We start from the raw sequence: 19,865 nt of genomic DNA on the forward strand, positions 1-19,865 counted from the left end.
TTCCCCTCCCGCTACCTTCTTCTTCTTTTTTTTTTTTTCTTAACATATATTGCATTATTTGTTTCAGAGGTACAGATCTGTGATTCAACAGTCTTGCACAATTCACAGCGCTTACCAGAGCACATACCCTCCCCAGTGTCTATTACCCAGTCACCCCCTCCCTCCCACCCCACCCCCCACTCCAGCAACCCTCAGTTTGTTTCCTGCGATTAAGAATTTGAGGAATTTCTTTTTAATGTTTAAAAGGGATTCTTATCCTCAAAAAAGTTGAGTACAAAGAGACTGAGTAACACTGGCTTTTCAAATCAGCACTGTTTCCATGTCATTCTGGGTTCTCTTTTTTTTTTCCATGGAATTAACATTTTTGTCCTGGCCATAGTCACTGTTTCAAAGAGGTTCTCTTCTTATTTAAGGTAACCCCAGGAGTTAGTGGGATACTTTAGAGCCTTGCTTCAGTATTTTCCCTTAGGCCTATTTATTTATTTTTTTTTACTGTGGGAAATTTACCATTTTCACCATTTAAAAATGTACGGTTCAGTGGCGTTAATTACATTTGCATTGTTGTGCAAACATCACCACCATCCACCTCCAGAACTTTTTCATCCTCCCAGATACTCATCCAACACTAACTCCTCATTCTCCCCTCCCCCAGCCCCCTGCAACCGCTATTCTATTTTCTATCTTTGGGAATTTGACCACTCTGGAGACCTCATATAAATGGAATCATGCAGGACTGGTCCTTTTGTGACTGCTTTGTTTCATTAGCATTGTGTCTTTAAGGATTCATGCATATGGTAGCACTAGTCACCATTTCCTTCCTTCTTAAGGCTCAGTGATATTGCACTGTGTGTATATACTACATTTTTGTTTATCCATTCATCTGTTTATCTTTTTTTTTTTTTTTAAGATTTTATTTTTTGACAGAGAGAGACACAGCGAGAGAGGGAACACAAGCAGGGGGAGTGGGAGAGGGAAAAGCAGGCTTCCTGCTGAGCAGGGAGCCCGATGCGGGGCTTGATCCCAGGACCCTGGGATCATGACCTGAGCCGAAGGCAGACGCTTAACCAACTGAGCCACCCAGGTGCCCCTATCTGTTCATCTGTTAATGGATGCTTGGGTTGCTTCACCTTTTGGCTGTTGGGAGTAATGCGGCTATGAGCGCAGGCGTGCAAATGTCTGTCTGAGCCCCTGTTTTCAGTTCCTTTGAGCCATACCTAGAAGTGGAATTGCTGGGTCATGTGGTAATTCTATGTTTAATAGTTTGAGGACCTGCCAGACTGTTTTTCACAATGCTGCACAGTTTTACATCCCCACCAGCAACGCACACGGGTTCCAATTTCTCTACATCCTTGACAGCACTTGTTTTCTGCTTTTTTTCTTTTTCTTCCACTTTCAAATGCCGCAGAGACGGCATTTGGTAAATTGCTAGCTGATTGCTCCTTACGTCCTGGCTGCCCCAACAGCTGCCATCCCGTCACACTGGAGGCAAAACGATGAGGCTGTGCCTTGTGCCTCGTCTCCCTCTTGCACCTGCCCCTTCCAGCCCCCCACCCTCAGCTCCATCTGTGTCCCCGCGCTTGTCCCCGTCGTGCTCCCTCAGCTCCGGCCCTGCAGCAGAGCTGCTGGTAGGGAGGGGGGCTCAGCGCCAAGCCAACGGGGGTCTCTGCATGCTGGTGACGTCTGGTGTCCACCTGGCCTGGCCGCTGCTCTGACACTCTTTTATCTGCCTCATAACGTTTCGTTCTCCAGCTTCCCATCGTGCTGCTCCTTCCTACCTCTCCCCAGGTCACTTTAAGAAGCCATTATCAAATAATGTCTTCTGTGTTCTCAACACTGGGGTATGTGATGATGAGCAGGTGACACTCCTTCCCCAGAAAGAAACGGGCATAGATAAAGACCGATGTCCATGATGAGACTGGGGCTGGGGTAGGCTGCCTCTGAAGTCACATGCCTCAGTGCCTAAGCCCTGGTCCACCACTTACCAACCTTGTGCCTTGGGCTATGCCCCTTTTTCTTTTTAGAAATTATTTTATTTTTATTTTTTAATTTTAAATTTTTAAAATTAAGCTTTTAATTTTAATTCCAGTATAGTTAACATACAGTATTATATTAGTGTCAAGTGTACAATATAGGGATTCAGCACTTCCTTACAACACCTGGTGCTCATCATGACAAGTGCCCTCCTTAATCCCCATCACCTATTTCACCCATCCCCCCACCCTCCTCCCTTCTGGGAACCACCAGTTTGTTCTCTAGAGTTAAGAGTCTGATTCTTGGATTGTCTCTGTCTCTATTTTTTTTCCTTTGCTCATTTGCTTTGTTTCTTAAATTCCACATATGAGTAAAATCATATGATATTTGTTTTTCTCTGACTGACTTATTTCGCTTAGCATTGCACCTTGTAGCTCCATCCATGTTGTTGCAAATGGCAAGATTTCATTCCCTTTTATGGCTGAATAGTATTCCATTGTCTATATGTGTGTATGTGTGTGTGTACACACACCACATCTTCTTTATCCATTCATCTATCGATGGACACTTGGGCTGCTTCCATAATTTGGCTCTTGTAAATAATGCTGCTATAAACATAGAGGTGCATGTATCACTGTGAATTAGAGTTTTTGTATTTTTTGGGTAAATACCCAGTAATGTCATTCCTTGCTCATGGGGTAGTACTATTTTTTAATTTTTTAAGGAACCTCCATACTGTTTTCCACAGTGACTGTACCAGTTTGCATTCCAAGCAATAGTGCATGAGGAGGGCTCCTACTTCTCCACATCCTCGCCAACATCTACTGTTTCTTGTGTTGTTGATTTTAGCCATCCTGACAGGTGCGAGGTGATATCTGTGGTTTTGATTTGCATTGCCCTGATGATGAGTGATGTTGAACATCTTTTCATGTGTCTGTATGCCATCTGGATGTCTTCTTTGGAGAAATGTCTGTTCATGTCTTCTGCCCATTTTTAAATTAGATTATTTCTTTTTGGGGTGTTGAGTTTTATAAGTTCTTTATACATTTTGGATACCAACCCTTTATCAGATATGTCATTTGCAAATATCTTCTCCAATTAAGCAGGTTGCTTTTCAGGTTTCTTTTGCCTTTCAGTTTTGTTGATTGTTTGTCTTCACTCTGCAGAAGGTTTTATTTTGATAAAGTCCCAATAGTTTAATTTTGCTTTTATTTCTGGTGCCTCAGGAGACCTGTCTAGAAAAATATTGCTATGGCCGATGTCAGAGAAATTACTGTCTGTGCTCTCTTCTATGATTTTTATGGTTTCAGGTCTTACATTTAGGTCTTTAATCCATTTTGCATTTATTTTTCTGTATGGTGTAAGAAAGTGGTCCAGGATCATTCTTTTGCAGGTAGCTGTCCAGTTTTCTCAACACCATTGGTTGAAGAGTCTGCCTTTTTCCCATTGGATATTCTTGCCTCCTTTGTTGAAGATTAATTGACCATATAACTGTGTGTTTATTTCTGAGTCTTTTATTCTGTTCCATTGATCTATGTGTCTATTTTTGTGCCCATTTCTTTATTTGAAAAATGAGGTAAAAATAGTAGCTCCCTCTTTTGGTACTTAGTTGATGCCTAAGAGTCTCCCTGATTGTAGTCGGCACTCAGTAAATGCTGTTACTGTTAGGACAAGCATGCTATTAGCGATGGGAGCCCAAAGGAGGGACTTGCGAATTCTAGCTTGTATATTTGACATCACACACATCTTTAGTGCTGCACCTGTCTTATGTTGCATAATAATGGGTGGTTCTTTTTAAGTAAAGCATAAGGGCCTCGAATATAGAACTTCTATGCATTTTCTTTTTCTGTACCCTTGCCATACCTGCTCAGTGCTGAGCACTTTGGAGGTATAAATACTTTAGTAAATACTTATTGATTGTGAATTGATTGGAGAAGAAGGGGAGATGAACCAGATTCCTTTCCATGCACCCAGGGTGTGCAGGCTGCACATCCCCCCTCCCCCTGCAAACCTGAATGAAGAAGAGACGCTTGTTGATGCTGCCCTTAGTCCTACCCTTCTTGGGAGTGGGCTTAGAGGTGCTTGGGCTGGAGGAGTTCAGGGAGCAGCAGTAACAGAGGGAATCTGATGGGCAGGAGGGCTTGGGTCTGGGGCAAAGCTCATTGTCAGTCATTGTCCTACAAAGAAAAGATGCCTTGGCCATGATTCAGAGAAAGAAGAATATAGAAGGTCTGAGTGTGCCCCTGCTGTTCTGTCTGAGCGAGGGGGGAGGTTGTGCTCTGCATCCCTGGTTGCACTTAATGCAAATGTATATGCAGATGTATCCATGATGTCCCATCACGTATGTAGATTCTAGTAAAAGGAAAAGTCAAAGAATGAAAAAGAATTTATTTTAGCTACGTGCTGATTGCCTCTCAGCTTGTGTGTGCTCTCACTAGATCTTGAAACACAAGGGCCAGTTCATATTTTTATAAAGCATCAAAATGTTCCCAGACTTTCTTTCCAAAAGACACCTGACCCCCAAATATTAAAAGGGACCCTTGGAAGATGGGTTTTGCTGCACTCACACCCTGTCTCTCATATTCAGATCTTATGTGCTTACCACTGTGGCTCCACTTAGATTGAGCAAGGTCCCCTCCGCTAGTTGTTCCCATTCCTTGGCAGAAGTGAACTATTTTATTTTATTTTGTTTGTTTTATTTATTTATTTTTAAAGCAGGCTCCATGCCCAGCATGGAGCCCAACGTGGGGCTTGAACTCACAACACTGAGATCAAGACCTGAGCTGAGATCAAGAGTCGGATGCTTAACTGACTGAACCTCCCAGGTGCTCCCAGCAGAAGTGAATTTAACAGAAACATCCACAGTCTTTCTACGTGGGCCTTTTTATTTGGCTGTCTACCTATCTACACCCCCACACCCTGGTTACCTCTTCCTGCTGAGTAGGCACAAACAAATGTGTTGGGCATCTCATATCAGTCAACAGGATTTCCCTTGCAATATAACACCGCTCTGCAGTTTAGTTTGAATAATTAGTAACGGGGCTATATGGCATGCAGTTAAAAAAAGGATAGGAATTGATGTATGATTTTGAGAATAGAGTGCAGAGAGCTTCTGTGCGATTTTTTAAAAATGAATTTTACTGAGTACTGTACCAGAGTTGGCACCAAAGATAACGAGAAAGCAAATATCAACATTTAAAATAAAATGCAGACCTATCAGTGCCATATGGTGTTCTCGCAGTGGTCTTACCACTTTCTTTGGCTTTCGTCCTTTTTCTGACATTGCTGTTTGCTTCTTGCCTCTGTTGCTTTTGATTCTATATCTCTATGAGGTATATTTCTCTTTTATCTTCCTTTGGAGGCTTGTGAATCTTTTCTCCAGGGAAGAGGAGGAAGAGGACCTGTCCAGATGGCCATATAAACATGTGATACCTGCTTCTGGGAGCCACTATGGGGGGGAGTTTGAGGGTTGATGAGCTTCCTCCTGCCTGAAAAATGGGCACATTGCTTCCTATCCTTTTTCTATTTTTTAAAAAAATGATCACATGTCTTTAGTTTTAATAATATTTCTAGAAATATCTTGAATTCAAATTCTTCTCTTATTATTAGGGAAGTAACAAAAAGATGAACTGACTAACCGTATTTTGTGAAAAGTTCATATCCAAATTAAAAAAAAATTAGCGTTCTTTCTTGGAGTGAGGTCCTTGATGGTTGTATTCGGGGGCGATATCTCCGCTTCCACGGGGGGACTCCAAAGGGCGTGTGTCTGCACCGAATGTGCTATGGTCTCATCTTCGGATTTTTGCATGGGGTATTTATGGTGCTTCAGACAGACCCCATCAGCTGTGAGGCCCCATTCTGTCTACTTCTCCAGCATAGTCTCTAGCCCAGCGCCTGGCACCCAAAGAGCACGTAACCCATACCTGATGAGTGAATGAAGGAGCACTGTCATACATTTTGATATGGAAAATGACCTTGAAACCAAAAGTAGCTTTGTGTGCAAACAAATGGCAATGAAAAAAAAATGTCCCAGTCTTAACCTATGAAGTGCAATTATTTTGATGGACGGGTGGTCCAGTAGGGGACCTGTCCTCTGATGATGCTTATTGCACATGGCACATGATATTTATGTACCAGGGACTTTTGTCTCATCAGGCAATACCTGTAAGTATAATTCTACAGACTTTTCAAGTCAACCTCGAATACGATGTTCAGTTTACTTTTCTCCAGGGGTTCTCAACCCTGTAATACCCAACACCCTCTTTTATAGCAAGTATTCCTTCGTGTCCATTTTTCACATTGAAATGAGTCTCATAGAGAGTGCAACTGATCTACACATCTAATTTTGCAAATTTCAATACTACTTTCTAGCTGCAATATGAAGGAGAGATAAAAGGTAGGTCATTTAGAATTAAAATAACATGCTTTAGTCATAGGCACTTGGTCACAAAACCCTCTGGAGAGCCACCAGAGCAGTGAGCTCCTTGCATCCGTGTGTGGAATGCAGTCGCTCCAGATGTGGGTCAGTTCAGATGTGTCCTACCAGTGACGAAGGTGCCATAGGGGATGGGACGTCCCCCCCATCAGTGATGTCCTTTTTCAAAAGGGAGAACAATTCTCAGCAGGCTTCCAATTAGTCAAAATTCAACCTGCTTGCAATGTACGTTGGAGTCATATTCTTGTAAAATTCAGCCTATGTTGAAATTATGCTGAAAAAAATTGTGTTTGTGTGTATTTATATGTAAAAGGGAGTTAAGTTCTCAGGTCAGGTAAGTATAAACATGAATTTTTCTCAGTGGGATAGTGAAAACTCACACTAAATTTGGGATTATTGTCTGGTCCGTGGCACTGGCTCTTGCAGACGGATGTCTGAACATTCTCACCCCCTCCTGCCGCATGCCAGGAGAGCGGCAACCACAAACACCGCATGGGTTTTCCAGTCACCTCCTACAGTGTTATACTCTGAATGCGGTTCTAAGAAAGAAGAAAAAAACAAAAAACAAAAAACCTTCCCGGGAGCTCCTGTGTAACTTCAGGAATACACACATATAATTTCTATCCTTGTGTAAATAGCCATGTTCAAACAGTCAGGACTCTCCCACTGAGGCAGTTCCGTGCTATTAATATTCAGTTCCAGCCTGCAAATGTGTACCGTGTGATGTGTGTGTATGTCCGTTGCCTGGGTCTCTCTGTAATATATACCCCTTCTAGCATCCAACATTACAAACTCCTGACAGTCTGTCTCTTGCTGGATGAACAGTTTTATTTTATGTCCTTCGTACATTAGCTTACCTTAAACAATTGCTCTCCTATTTTCCCTAGGTGCTAAAAAAGAGGAAGCAAGTGTAGAAAGATGCACAGCGTATTTGATGCAAAGACAGGGAGACAAGCATGTAGGTAGACAGCAAATGCAGGACGCGAGGGTCCATCGACGGTGGGGGGGAACGCACTGGGAGCAGAGACAGCCAGGGGGAGGACAGGTCACTTTAGCCAGAAGGCAGAGGGCTTCCTGCTGGAGGCGATAGTGGAATTTTGTTCTGAGGAGCCAACAGGAGTTTGACAAGCATAGAAAGGGGAAGAACATCCCAGCAGACAGAGCAGAAACATGAAACAGGACTGTGGGCACCAGCAAACGATTCACTCTCTTTAGAGAGAAGCTGCAAAAATAGCTGGAATTATAGACAAGACGGAGAGGGCCAGCCGATGCTTGCCAATAGTGCGGCTCCCCGGCACTTGTGTTCAAGAAGGGGGTGGCCACTTTCTGTGGGACGAGGAGGTGGCCGGGCAGCAAGCAGGATGCAATTGCCGCCTTGGAACAAGGCCACATCCTCACGGTGGCCACCGCCACTGTTGGCAAATTGTCCCTGGGATTCTGAAGGCTTAGAAAAGGCCCATCTCTTCACTTTCCTGTGGGGAGTATGGGCGACTCCTTCTCTCTTCCAGTTTTCCCTCAAGGGCATGGCCATCATCTCTTTCCCAAATGAAGACAAGCTGCCTTGTCAAAGACGTTGGTGTGACTTCTCAAGGGAGCCATGCAGCGGTCAGGAGCACCGTCCCCGTTGCCTCTCTCCCTTTTCTCCTCCTCACCCCCCTCCCTTCCAGCCTTCCCCTGTCCTTTTCCCTCATTGCAGAGATGACGAAGACAGCATGACCACCATAGAGACTTTGGAGAACAGAGTACAGAGAAAAAAATAAAATCACGTGAAAACCCATCGTCCAAAGAGATCTACTGTTCACACGTCGATAATTGCGCTTTTGAATCTTTTCTCTTTGCACTGGCTCGAAGCGGGCCCCACCGCGGCCCCCCTCCCTGGGTGCCCTCTGGTGCCTCTGGGGGCCGTCACTGCTGTGTGCCCATGTCTGTCCTGGCCGCAGCCTGTGTCTTCCCCATTCACTTGTCCGGGTGGCCAGGCTCTGCTCTGACCAGCAGCCTCTCTGGGTAGTGCTGCTGGTCCCCTCCTGCAGGTGCCAGACCCTCTGCGTCAGCTGACCCAGAGTCTGATACTGCTCTCTAACTCTCCAGCCCAGGAGTGCTTGCAGCCCCTTCCACACTAAAGCTGAAACTAGCTGTCATTTCTGACAAGACTTCTCTGAAGACTTAGAAATGTCAGAGAGATTGCCCACGCAGTTATGTATCATGTCACGTTCTAGTTCGGGCTGATCTTGGAGTTCAGAGTTCTCCGCCTGTCATGGGGACCCCTTGGGGCCGTGTCCCTGACCTGCCTGCAAGAGGCTGAGGCCAGCTTACCCTGACCTCCAGGAGAGGCAGCTGCAAGCAGGCAGCTTAGCTGATTCAAGAGAAACCAACTAATGGATAATTTAAACAGAAAAAAATTTTTTTTTAAGGATATCAGATAGCTACTGAATCCCTGGGCTGGATAGAGACCCAGACTTGGGAGGTACCCAGCCAAGAACAATGACCCAAATCATGCCGCAGAACTGGTTCTGGAAGGAACCACTGCCATTTCTGACTGGCATAGATAGAAACTGGCCCTGCTGACCCCAGTGATTCTGGGCCCTAGATGCTGTTGCTAGAACCAGCCTTGTGATTGCCCCTGGAAATGGGTTATGATTGCATCGTTGTGGCCACCAGCCCCAGGATGGAACGCACACAGTCCCTGCTTCCTTATGGATGGTGTGTCCACTGCTGCCTGCCACCTCACTGTCCCCATGGAAGCTTCCATCTAGTGCTGTCCAGTTCCACCTTGACTGGGGGCAAGGTTCTCTCTCCACGCCCCCACTCTGTTTAGTGTCCATGTCCCTCAGTCTCTGTTCAGGAGACTTAGGGGGAGCCAGGACTCCTGCGAGGTGGGCCGGGCACAGGTGCCGAGGGAGTTGTGCCCACGCTAGAGGAGAGCTCTGCGTCTAATCCCTTCCTCTCTGCCCCTGGCCCTCCAGACAGCAGGTTCTGCTAATGCCACTTGGAAGACCCTAGGAAGAGGCTGTTCCTCCCACCCTTCTTTCCTCTCCAGGCTGAATGGCCATTCTGCCTTCTCTCTGTCCCTGACCCTAGCCCAGACTTATCGAGTCTGCGGGAGAGAGGAAAGTGGTTCTGCAAGGATGCCTCTGAGAATCTTTGCTCCTCACTTAGGGATAGCCTTTGGGATACCGGAGAGAAAGAAAAGAGGAAAACACACAGAAGACCATAAAAGGGGTACTCCAAGACCACGTCTGTCGCCTGACTCACTAGTGTCTGGGTCAGAGTCTGACTTATGTCTCTATGGTTGGGGGAGCCTGGGCTGCAAGCTTGAGTCTTTGCACCGGGGAGGCTGGGAGAGTGAGGCGGTGGCATGCCTCAGCCTCTGTATGGAGGAGGGCTGTTCTGTTTTGCTCACCAGTGACTTTAGCTCAGTAGGTCCACGATAAATACTTATTGAATGAAAGAGTAAAAAAGTTATAGAATTCAACTTCATTCACAGCTTGGAAGATTTTCTGCTAAAGAAATCTTATCTGATCTGGATGTTTCTATCAAGTTGCCTCAACGCAGGGCTTCCTAGTTTAGGATTAATTTCTGAGTGATTTTCTATGAAGCTGTGTTTCATTCTTCTTTAAACTTCTCTGTTCCCAGTCTAACTAGAAATCGCATAGACTATCTCTTTCTGTCTTCTCTCCATTTGCTTTCTATCTGTCTGGGCAGCCTTCTTGTACCTCCAGGAAAATTCTAGGCCCTCAGACCATGGCCTCTTTCCTGCTTTGTGTGCTCAAAGTCTTTTTCTCATATGTGCTCATCCTTCTCATAGACTTTCTTATTTTTTTTCTTGCTTCGCCTTGCCTCTTTCTCTTCTAGTTGCCACATCTTTTCCCCACATAATTTCTTAATGCCTATTTCATTATTGCCTATAGTTTTATGAGGGTTACCATCCCTGTGTGCTTTCATTAAAAAGTGTTCGTCTAGAAAGAAGGTGTGGTGTGACTCTTGGGGAGGGGATTGCTTACTGCATCCCCGTAAAACCCAGAGATTTGCACAGGTATTGACTCAATGATACCCACGTGCATTTTTAAGATATTGACCTAAATCTGGCTGATCGTGGGGGCTTTCTCCAAATCTTCTAACAGGCAAGATAAATAGTAGGCCACAGAAAATGCATGCTTCTTTGTCACTAGCCTTGATTCCTGGGCATGTAGACAGGCATTCTGGGCAGCCCACCAGAAGCTCACAAGGGCCTGCTCTCTGGGCTACTCATAGCTGAGAATGGAGGGATGGGGGCCTATGAAGTCCTTCTTCTCTCCCACACTTCCTGGGTACCCTTGGATGCTGGTTCCAGTGAACAGGGACATGGCTTGGAGATGGCCAGGAAGGACGAGGATGAGTCAAAGCCTCCTTGATAATCCCCAGTGAACCGTTTACTTCACTCAGCGTGTTATGTGGCTGCATTATGACTGTTGCTTTCCCAGCTCCATCCCTCAGCCTGTCTTGTCCCTGTGGAAGGTTCCTGTCCCTTCAGAGAGCTCCAGCCAGGGCCTGGCCTTCCTTAATGACTTCCCGCATTCCTCATCTCCTTCTAGGACAGGCCCCTCTGTAGGAGACCCATTGTAATTTCTTTCCTTTCTGTTTTCATTATATGTGTTCCTCCTTGGCTGGGGTGGGGAGGGGGTTACAGTCTAAAGAAGGGAACTCACCTTCCGTTGAGGAGAACTTGCCCCACTGGACCCACTGGACTCTTTCTCCCCTTCATTGTGAAGTAATTATTGAGCTGTCACTAACATAAAAGACCATGGTACCAGGAAGACTGTGAGGAGGAGAATTGAGATGATGGGGCTCTTCGAAGGAGCCAAATAAATAGCATCTCTTTTTTTTCCACCCCAGGTATAAACTGATTGAGAAGTAAGACAAAGGAGATGATGCACTGAAGCCTAGTATTACTATATTTTCTCAACACTGGAGAATATGGTTTATATCTGTGGAAAAATGAATTTCTTAATGACAGACCCAGAATTAGACAGGAGATCATGAGGCCACTTCAGGAGGTCAGCTTGTTCCCAAAAGGAAGGGAGAGGAAGAGGCAGAATGCTCAGTTCCTAGGTCAGAGTAAGGCTGGAGAGAGGGCATGTGTTTTTTAGCAGGGGGAACTCCCTGCACAAGAAAGAAGCATTGGGGTGGGATATTGTTTCTCTGGCTAATGTGGCTTGCTTGGGGAGGAGAAGAGGGAGGCAGCTTTAGGTGTCTGTAGCATTGTTACTGCAGTATTATTATTGTATGCTTGTGTATATGATGGTGGGGGGCATTTTGAGGTGGAGGCATTGTTCACTGTGCTGCTAAAATCTGGGTAAAGTAAATTTAGAATTTGGATAGGTGAGCAGCTAGGTAGGGCATCTATCGGGGTTGCCAGGAGTTATTCTATTGAGGTGGCTCGTCAGAAGGTGTGCCCATCCTCCTCTCCTTTCCATGGGCTTGTTTTCCACACCTCAGCTGAAAAGAAGGACCATTCTTCAGCCAAGGTTACATGTGGGTGTTTCCTACATTGGTGTGCCTCTGAGTTGTTCCAATCTCTGGGACACAGTTTCTGAATGCTTAACTAACAGAAATCCAAAGATCATCCATTACAGTTGGCATGCTTTTATATCCCACGTACCAGAGCTACGAAAATATTTATTTCTTCTCTCCCAGGTGATATTTTTAATCAGTGGGATGTCATTAGGTACTACACTTTGCCTTCAATAGCTAGAGCAGGGCTGGACACCATGGACAGCGCCACAAAGACTGCTTTCAGCCAAAGACTCAGAGGTTCCCACCCCACCTCACCCACTAGACTTCCTGTACATGTGGAAGGAACTTTGCTCTCTTTTTTTAACTGCGTGTCCCTTGCAACCAGAACAGCCCCTGATATGTAAAGGATCCTTAAAAATTATGGGCCGAGTGAATTAACTGGTTGTATCTTGAGCGCAAACTCTTGTGTTCCAGTCGAGTATTATCTCAAGATATTAGAAGCCACTGAATTTTAGAACGGAAAACTTTCAAAGATTTTAGTGAAAGTGTTCCTGGAGTGGAACAGCTGCGACTTTTTATTATTTGTGGATTTTAATATTTCTCCATCCCAGGCGTACCTACATTGGCATCTCAGTGATAAAAATGATTTAATTGTATCTACCAAAAGCTTTTTCAAAAACTTTGCATGGTAATACCAGCAAAGCCCCAAAGTGGCCAGTAATCTGTGAGATGCTTCAGTGTGGCTCAGATAAAACTTTTTGTGTGTGTGAATTTAGCTATCGAGCTGAATAGAAACAAAATACATTTGTGTCTTCAGCTTTTGAGGAGGACATTTTCCATAGGCTCCATGGAGATTTTGCTGTGTGATTCTCACTAATGTGTGTTTACAGTGTCTCTGCCATGGAGATTATAGGCAAATGGTGTTTACAAGTTCTCCTCGTAGTTTATAGAATTGCTGTGCTACATAGCTATTCACTGTGATGTTCACACTATTTGTTGGAACTGGACCTTTTTAAAAGAAATCTTTGTGGCAAACATAATAATATCAGAAAATAAAGTCAATTCTTCTGTGAGACAGTTCCTATTATCTTTTCATTTTGAGAAATTATTCTCAGTTCAATTGTATCACCATGGTGATGTGTTTGCATTTCAACAAACCAAACCAAACAAGACCAAAAGTAGAGCTCTGCACATCTAGCTCCTGTCCAAGACTTCTTTATTGCAGTATCCTTATTATTAAATAGCATCTCCAGTGTCCTGGCTAAAAATCACAACAATGAAGCAATTTCCTCAGCCAGACACAACAATCTGGATTGCTAATCTCAGAATTCCAAGAAATCACATAAAAGTGAAAAGGAGAATGGGCATTAGAGGGGCAAAAATGAAATAAACTACCAACCCACAAATGAATAGAAATATACTCCTCTAAAATAAGATTGTGGAAGGAGGCAAACACAGAAAGGGCATTTTGCTTAATGAGAATTGGACATGTGGCTTAGTCCTCTGAGGTCTGAAACAAGTAAACACTTCTAGGATTGTCAGCATGTACATCCCTCTCTCAAAGCAGAGCTCTTAGAGCTGGCTCTCCTGCTCTCTGTTTGTGAAGTTTGTTTTGCTCTTTGGAATAATTGCACAAAGAGTCGTGATAACAAAATGAACTCTACAGGAGGTGGGTTTTGAGTTCTTTGAAAATTCCTGCAGTTAGTGCCAATTGGGAGGCAGGAAATAGTTTTGCATAATGCTATTTGCATAAGAAGGAAAGAACACATCGTTTATTCTAATCAACAAAATGTGAAAACAAGATTTGGACAGATGTGCACAACCATCTTATCTCTCCTGCCCAAATATTGTATCAAACCATCTCTTCCCAGATAACAATTTTGTTAGCCCAAGAACACATTAGCTCAGTCAGATCTGGGCTCTCACTAAGCCTTTTGCTAGCTGCTCTGCTTACTGGTAAATAAGCAGTGTGATTTTGCTTAGCAACCCCTCAGTGGAAAGATAGCTCATGTCCATAAGTGGCGGGGAGGTGGGGAGGCAGGGGAGGGGGGCAAGGAAAGCTAGGTATGTGCCTCTCTGTAGCTGGTTCCTGACATCGCAAACATTATCTGCAATTCTTGGCAGTCTTAAAAGGTTGATGAAGAACTAGGGGGAAATTAATGGAAAGGCAAATAAAGTTTTCAAGATTGTGAGCTGAGACTGTCTGAGAGCTCAACCCAGAGCCAACACAGAAGAATCAAGGGGGAATGAGGACCTTTTTCTCATTAACAATGAGGTAATTATATGAGATAACGTATCTAGGAAGGGACAACTAACAGTGACTTCCTGAAGCGAAACGAAGATTATCTTAAGCCAGACTTGAGGGAGCATTCCTCAATAGCTAAGGACAGCATTAAATCTGGGACTGTCCACATCTGAGAAAAGATTTGAACTTTTACATCAAAGATAACCATTAACAATCCCTGAGCACTCAGCCAGCAGTGTGCGAAGCTTTTACACACTTATTTAATCTTCCAAACAATCCTGTGAGGTGGATTCTTGATGTCCATTTTATAAAGGAAGAAACTGATGCACAGAGAGGTTGAGAAACTTGCCTGAGGTCACCCAGCTACATAGCAGTGGGGATGGGATGCATCTCAGGCAGTCTACCCTTAGACTCCAACTTCCTAAACACCCTTTTACAAGTGGTAGTGTGCAGTTGTGGGGCTAACAGGGATAAGAAGCCCAAAGATCACTGGATGATGTGTAAGATAATGTTTGGTTCCATCTTGAAAAAGTGTTCAGTTAAGGTAACTGTTTTTGTTCTGTTTTAATATCTAGAGGGCAGCAAAAACATGGGTATCCAGAATAATAGATATTGCTAAAACCTTATGTCCACACCTCTTCCTTTTATAGTGAAGTATGGGTATACACATTTACACACACACACACACACACACACACAAGACATCTGAGTTCTTAAGTCCCTAAAATACCCCAATGATTGAATTTTCCAAGCATTCACTGGGCATCATCCTAGGATGTCTGCAAGAAACAGCCAAGGCTTGCCTTGGGCGCTGAGGTGAGTGGTGGTGAAATGTTTACCTTGCTGATAAACTCTCCAAGAGATAATGCATTTTAGACACCATTATTTTGCCTTTGTTACATAGCTCCTTCCCTGCCACCAAACAAATCCTGTCCTGTGCCGTCATCCCTTCTGTCCACCTCAGGGAGCCCGGGAATGTCTCCAGCTTCCTACGTACTTGCAAGCCCTCCTTTGCCAACGACAGCCTCATTTGGATTGCAATTGTATTCACATCCTAATTTATGACTTAACAAGTGTCTCACAAACATTTAATTTCATTATGCGTTTGAGGAGGACAGTTTATAGAGGAGGGGGAGAATGATGTTCCCATTGCCAGCAATTAGATTAATTTAATGATCTATGGTGAAATCTCCTTTTGGGGTTTGGATTTTCATACATGTCTATAAACAAAACTAGGCTAGTAATAAATACGTTCCTGGATTCTCAGAGGGGCTCAACTGCCTTCACCAAGTCCTGCTATAATATCCAGGATGGAAATTCATGGAATGGGTAAGACATTCCCGTGATTCTCAAGTGATTCATCTTGTCACGATACTTTCATGAAAAAAAGAATTGGAATTTTCATTTGCAGTTTCAGCAATATCAGTAAATTATCACTTTTTTTTTTTTTCAGATGGCTTTTCTGAGGAGATGAGGAGGGGACTGTATAAAAGCATGGATCAAATAATTTTTCCCCATTCCCACTTTATATACCGAGTGCCCTTTTGGGAGTAAGAGCACACGACTGCTTTTCATAAAGAAGGATTGTATTTCCTAGGGTTTTCCTGTGTATTTTTAGGGAATATATTGATCTCAGAATGGGGGTGTACATAGTGCTGATTTAGATTCATGCAAATAAATGTTCTCCACTATACCTGTTCTTATTCGTTGAACTGAGGCCTCCATTATGTTGGGTTGAACATACCTGGGACCGGGACCCGAGGCAGGTGGGGCTGAATGTTTCTGAGGTGTGAATAGAGTGGACAGCATCCTTTCCCCCTTTTCAGCTCCCGCATCCCTGGAACTTTCCAGTAAACAAGCGCAGCCGACATTTCTCCCATAGTCGAGGAGGAGGGGATGGAAGGGAGGGGAGCCTAGTCATCTTCTTGACCAGCATTTCCACGGTTGATCCAAGTGGTTGACCTTAGAAGACACTCTCTTGACCATCTCTGTCCTGGGGACACATGGCAGAGGTGTCACTGCTTATGACCGAAGCTTAGGAATTCCTGGACACATTGCACAGTAACAATTTTTTATTCTCTGTCTTCCTTTCCAGTTGGGAAGCAGGACGGCCTGTTGTTCTTCATGGGGGTTAGTCTGGTTGATTTTGTTATGAGGGAGCCGGTGGGGGCAGGACTCTGGCGACTTTGTATGAGCTGGGAAATTGTGGAGTAACTTGAAGTCTGGTTCTATCAGTAAGCACTGGACTGGGAGTTAATCACATCAGAATTCTAATCTTGGCCTTGCCTCTAATTAGCAAAATCATTTCATGCTAGTCCCTCAACCCCTCTTGGCTTCTGTTGAAGTGTATGAATGCAGAGGTCTCTGTACGCTCTGAGGTTCTCTGCCTTCTAATTCACCGGAAGGCAATGAATAGAAAACAGAGCACATGGTAAAGATTTCCTATATCCAATGCCCCAAATGTGGTGTATTTTTGCAGAAAATCAATCTAGGCGATGTGGAAAGGCCCAGTCACTCTGATGTATGTGGTTTTGGTCGGGCTATCGTGCTAGGTCCCCCTGAGGACAGTTTACATGCCAGTCCTGGGAACTCTGAGAAGACCTTAAGGATTATTCAGCTCAGAGGCAATGCCAATGTTGTCTTGAATGCATTCAAGGGGAATACCAGGGAGGCTCCCGGTCCACATCTGGACTCCATCGGCACCATTCCTTTGGGTGACATCTGTCTAATTCCCAATCTAAATGCTTTCACCTCTTGACTGGCTCCTTCAGAAGCTGGCCTGAAATGAAGCTGATCATTTTAGACAGTAACCTGTCGTTCTGACTTGGACTCTTGTCTGTCCCCAGTGGATAACACAGCCTGAACACACTGCAGCGCTGGCTCAAACATGTGTGTTTTAAAAGAAAAGTATGTTATAAGTGTACAACTTCAGCAGGGAAGGAGGGTGAAGAAGCTAGAGTCTGTCTCAAATGTATATGGGGGTGGCTATGTTTTTCTTGTCATCTGAACATTTTAGTCTGTTTCAGGTCAGCTGTTTTTTTGTTTTTGTTTTTCTTTTGTTTTTTTTCCAACACATTCCCATTGATACAAGGGAAACTAGGTGCCAGGTCCATACCTACCATTGTGGAAAGAGCTCCAAACCTGCACCCTCCAGGAGGAGGGTCAATAATACCACATGAGAATTGGCAGCAAGCCCTTCTTAGGGAATCATTGTGTTTGTACTAGTGAGGAAGTTAGAATCAGCATTTGGGCTGCAGTCATGGAACCACACAAAGGACATTCAAGACATGACCTAAGCAGGGTTTCTTCACCTGGGGTCCACGAACAGGCTTCACTGGGTCTGAGAACCACCTAGAGCATCTGAAAACTTCTGTGTGTGCATTTTTCTAGGAGAGGGCCCACAGCCTTCATCAGACGGTCCCAAAGCTGCCCATGACTGACAAAAGGTGAAAAGCCACTGGCGTAATACATTCTTCCTGTGCCTCTGTCTTCTGAATCCAAGGTGATGAAGCTGACTTGCCTATCTTTCTCCTTTGCTGTTCCCAGAAAAAGCAAGTGAGCCAGACCAAGATCCGGGTCATCTCAACCATCCTGTTCATCTTGGCCGGCTGTGTTGTGTTTGTGACGATTCCCGCTGTCATTTTCAAATATATCGAGGGGTGGACCACCTTGGAGTCCATTTACTTTGTGGTGGTCACCCTCACCACGGTGGGCTTTGGTGATTTTGTGGCAGGTAAGCACCCTGGGCATCCCAGTCACCAGGGCCCCAGCGGGGAAAAGATGTTGTTGATAATGTTTTTCAAAACCATGACAAACCCTGTTGTGGGAGAAGCAAATGAAAATGGCTCAGAGTCCCTGCTGCTGTGTGTGGACTCATTTCAAGCCCATGGTCCCACGTAATGTAAAAAGCAGCAGATTCTGCTGTGAAATGAAAGCCAGCCTTTTCCTTCCCAGGATGCTCATTGCCCTTATTATCCTATGAATTATGCATGAATGAAATGAATTTCTCATTGAATGTTGGACTTCTGATTTGCATTAAAGCTCCTTGAATCAATTGATAAAGGCTGTATTAGCAAGTGGCAAATATGAACCTCTGGAGAGATTAGCATAAAGCTTGGCCTGCAGCGACCTGTAGGTTAGGGTTCCTGAGGCTGCCCAGGGGAGGACTGTGTTCCCTGCAAAATTTATCCCGGGCATACCCTGACACAAGACTTAGGACTCAGTTGACTACCAGGAGCTGAGAACTGTCCCAAGGGAGTACAATATTATAACGGATTCTGCATGAATGTATATAGAAACAATATCCTTCATTGTGAAAATAGATGCTAATGAACTATGTTTATAGAAGCAAAAGGAAACTGCCATCAATTTCAACTAGGGACAGGGAGCTTGAAAATGAAATGAGATCTGGTTTCTTACATGTATGGCTTTCCCAGAATGTAGTAGGAAGGCAGGAAGAGGAGGCCATCCTTCTCTTTCCTAAGGGATAGTTCCACAGGGTCAGACAATTGATCATTTTCTACTCTGAGAAGTGAACGCTTTGATTAAACAACTCTGTCCTAAGCTCAAAATGTTTGGGTGATGCATGTGCATTGTGTGTGTGTGTGCGCGTGTGTGCACATGCGTGTGTGTGTGTACATGTTCTTGACCAGTTCCTGGTTAAGCAGTAGCCTGGACATTTGCAGGCTGAGCTTGCAGACTGACCGTCCTTTATTTGGCACATGATCTTGGCAGGTGCCTTGGTTTCTTCATGGAGTATGGCACTCACAAGGCGGACAGGGATCTGGAAATCTGGAAAACAGGATATTCTGGAGGGGATATTGAGGGCTCTTCAAAAGACGCATGGGTGCCTCCACATTCATTCTGACAGTGATAACCAGCAGGGTGGTCTCCTAGCTGTTCCAACTGGGCAGATAAAGACTGAAGTCCAGTTTGTAAAAACAGCAGTTTTTATTTTTTCCTTCCTTTTTCCTGCCTAAGGACTGAGCACTGCAAAGTCAGAGTGATTAAAAAAGCTGGGGGCCTGGGACCCCACCCCAGTGCTCAGCCACTGTGCCTCTCACCTTGGGTGGGGAGTCACCTGGTGCCATCTGAGTGGAGGCCTGCCACTCTGGAAGGAAACCACAGAGAACTATTGGGACTATTTCACAAACTTCTTCAAGTTCCTCCAGAGCGTAGTTTGCACTGGGTTGTGCTTCAGAGTGCCCTGTGGCAGCCCTGGGCCGTCTGCCGCAGTCTGTTACAGAGGACACTTGCAACGAGCCCTTCTCTCTAAACACCTGCTTGACTCGGCCTGTTGATCTCTTAATCTGGGGGCACAAATAGCAGAACCTTGGGATATAAATTTAAAAATTTATTTATTTAGTGATCAGCAAAGAGTTTAAATTTTTAATTTGAATTCAGGTTATTGGTTTGCATCTAATTATACCATGTAAGAAAATGCAGGGAAGCTTGTCACTAAAAAAAAAAAAAAAAGCCATTTGACAATAACACGATTGAATATTTAAAAGAATATTTAAAATATTTAAAAGTTATACATTGTGATATTATCTTCTAAAACAAAAACTGTTATAGCCTATTCAAATTAGAGTCAATGTATAACTATCTACTGTCTGTTTTGGTTAACATTACTGAATCCAGGCCTTCATGTTAATTGAAAAGTGATGATGAATCTGTAAAAAAATAATATGACTTACATTTTATAAAACAGCATTGATTGAA

At 44.3% G+C, this 19,865-nt stretch overlaps 1 protein-coding gene across 1 annotated transcript in view; it reads left to right on the forward strand.

Moving 5' to 3' along the window:
• KCNK10 (potassium two pore domain channel subfamily K member 10) overlaps nt 1–19,865 on the forward strand; it is a 69,603-nt gene that overhangs the window by 41,952 nt on the left and 7,786 nt on the right. Inside the window, exon 4 of the mRNA XM_081830085.1 lies at nt 17,691–17,877. Within this exon, the coding sequence (XP_081686211.1) occupies nt 17,691–17,877 (187 nt within the window). The remainder of the gene's footprint in view (nt 1–17,690; nt 17,878–19,865) is intronic.

Source organism: Leptonychotes weddellii, chromosome 9 (assembly GCF_054177405.1).
Source record: "Leptonychotes weddellii isolate Sample4059 chromosome 9, ASM5417740v2, whole genome shotgun sequence".
Classification (NCBI taxonomy): Eukaryota; Metazoa; Chordata; class Mammalia; order Carnivora; family Phocidae; genus Leptonychotes; species Leptonychotes weddellii.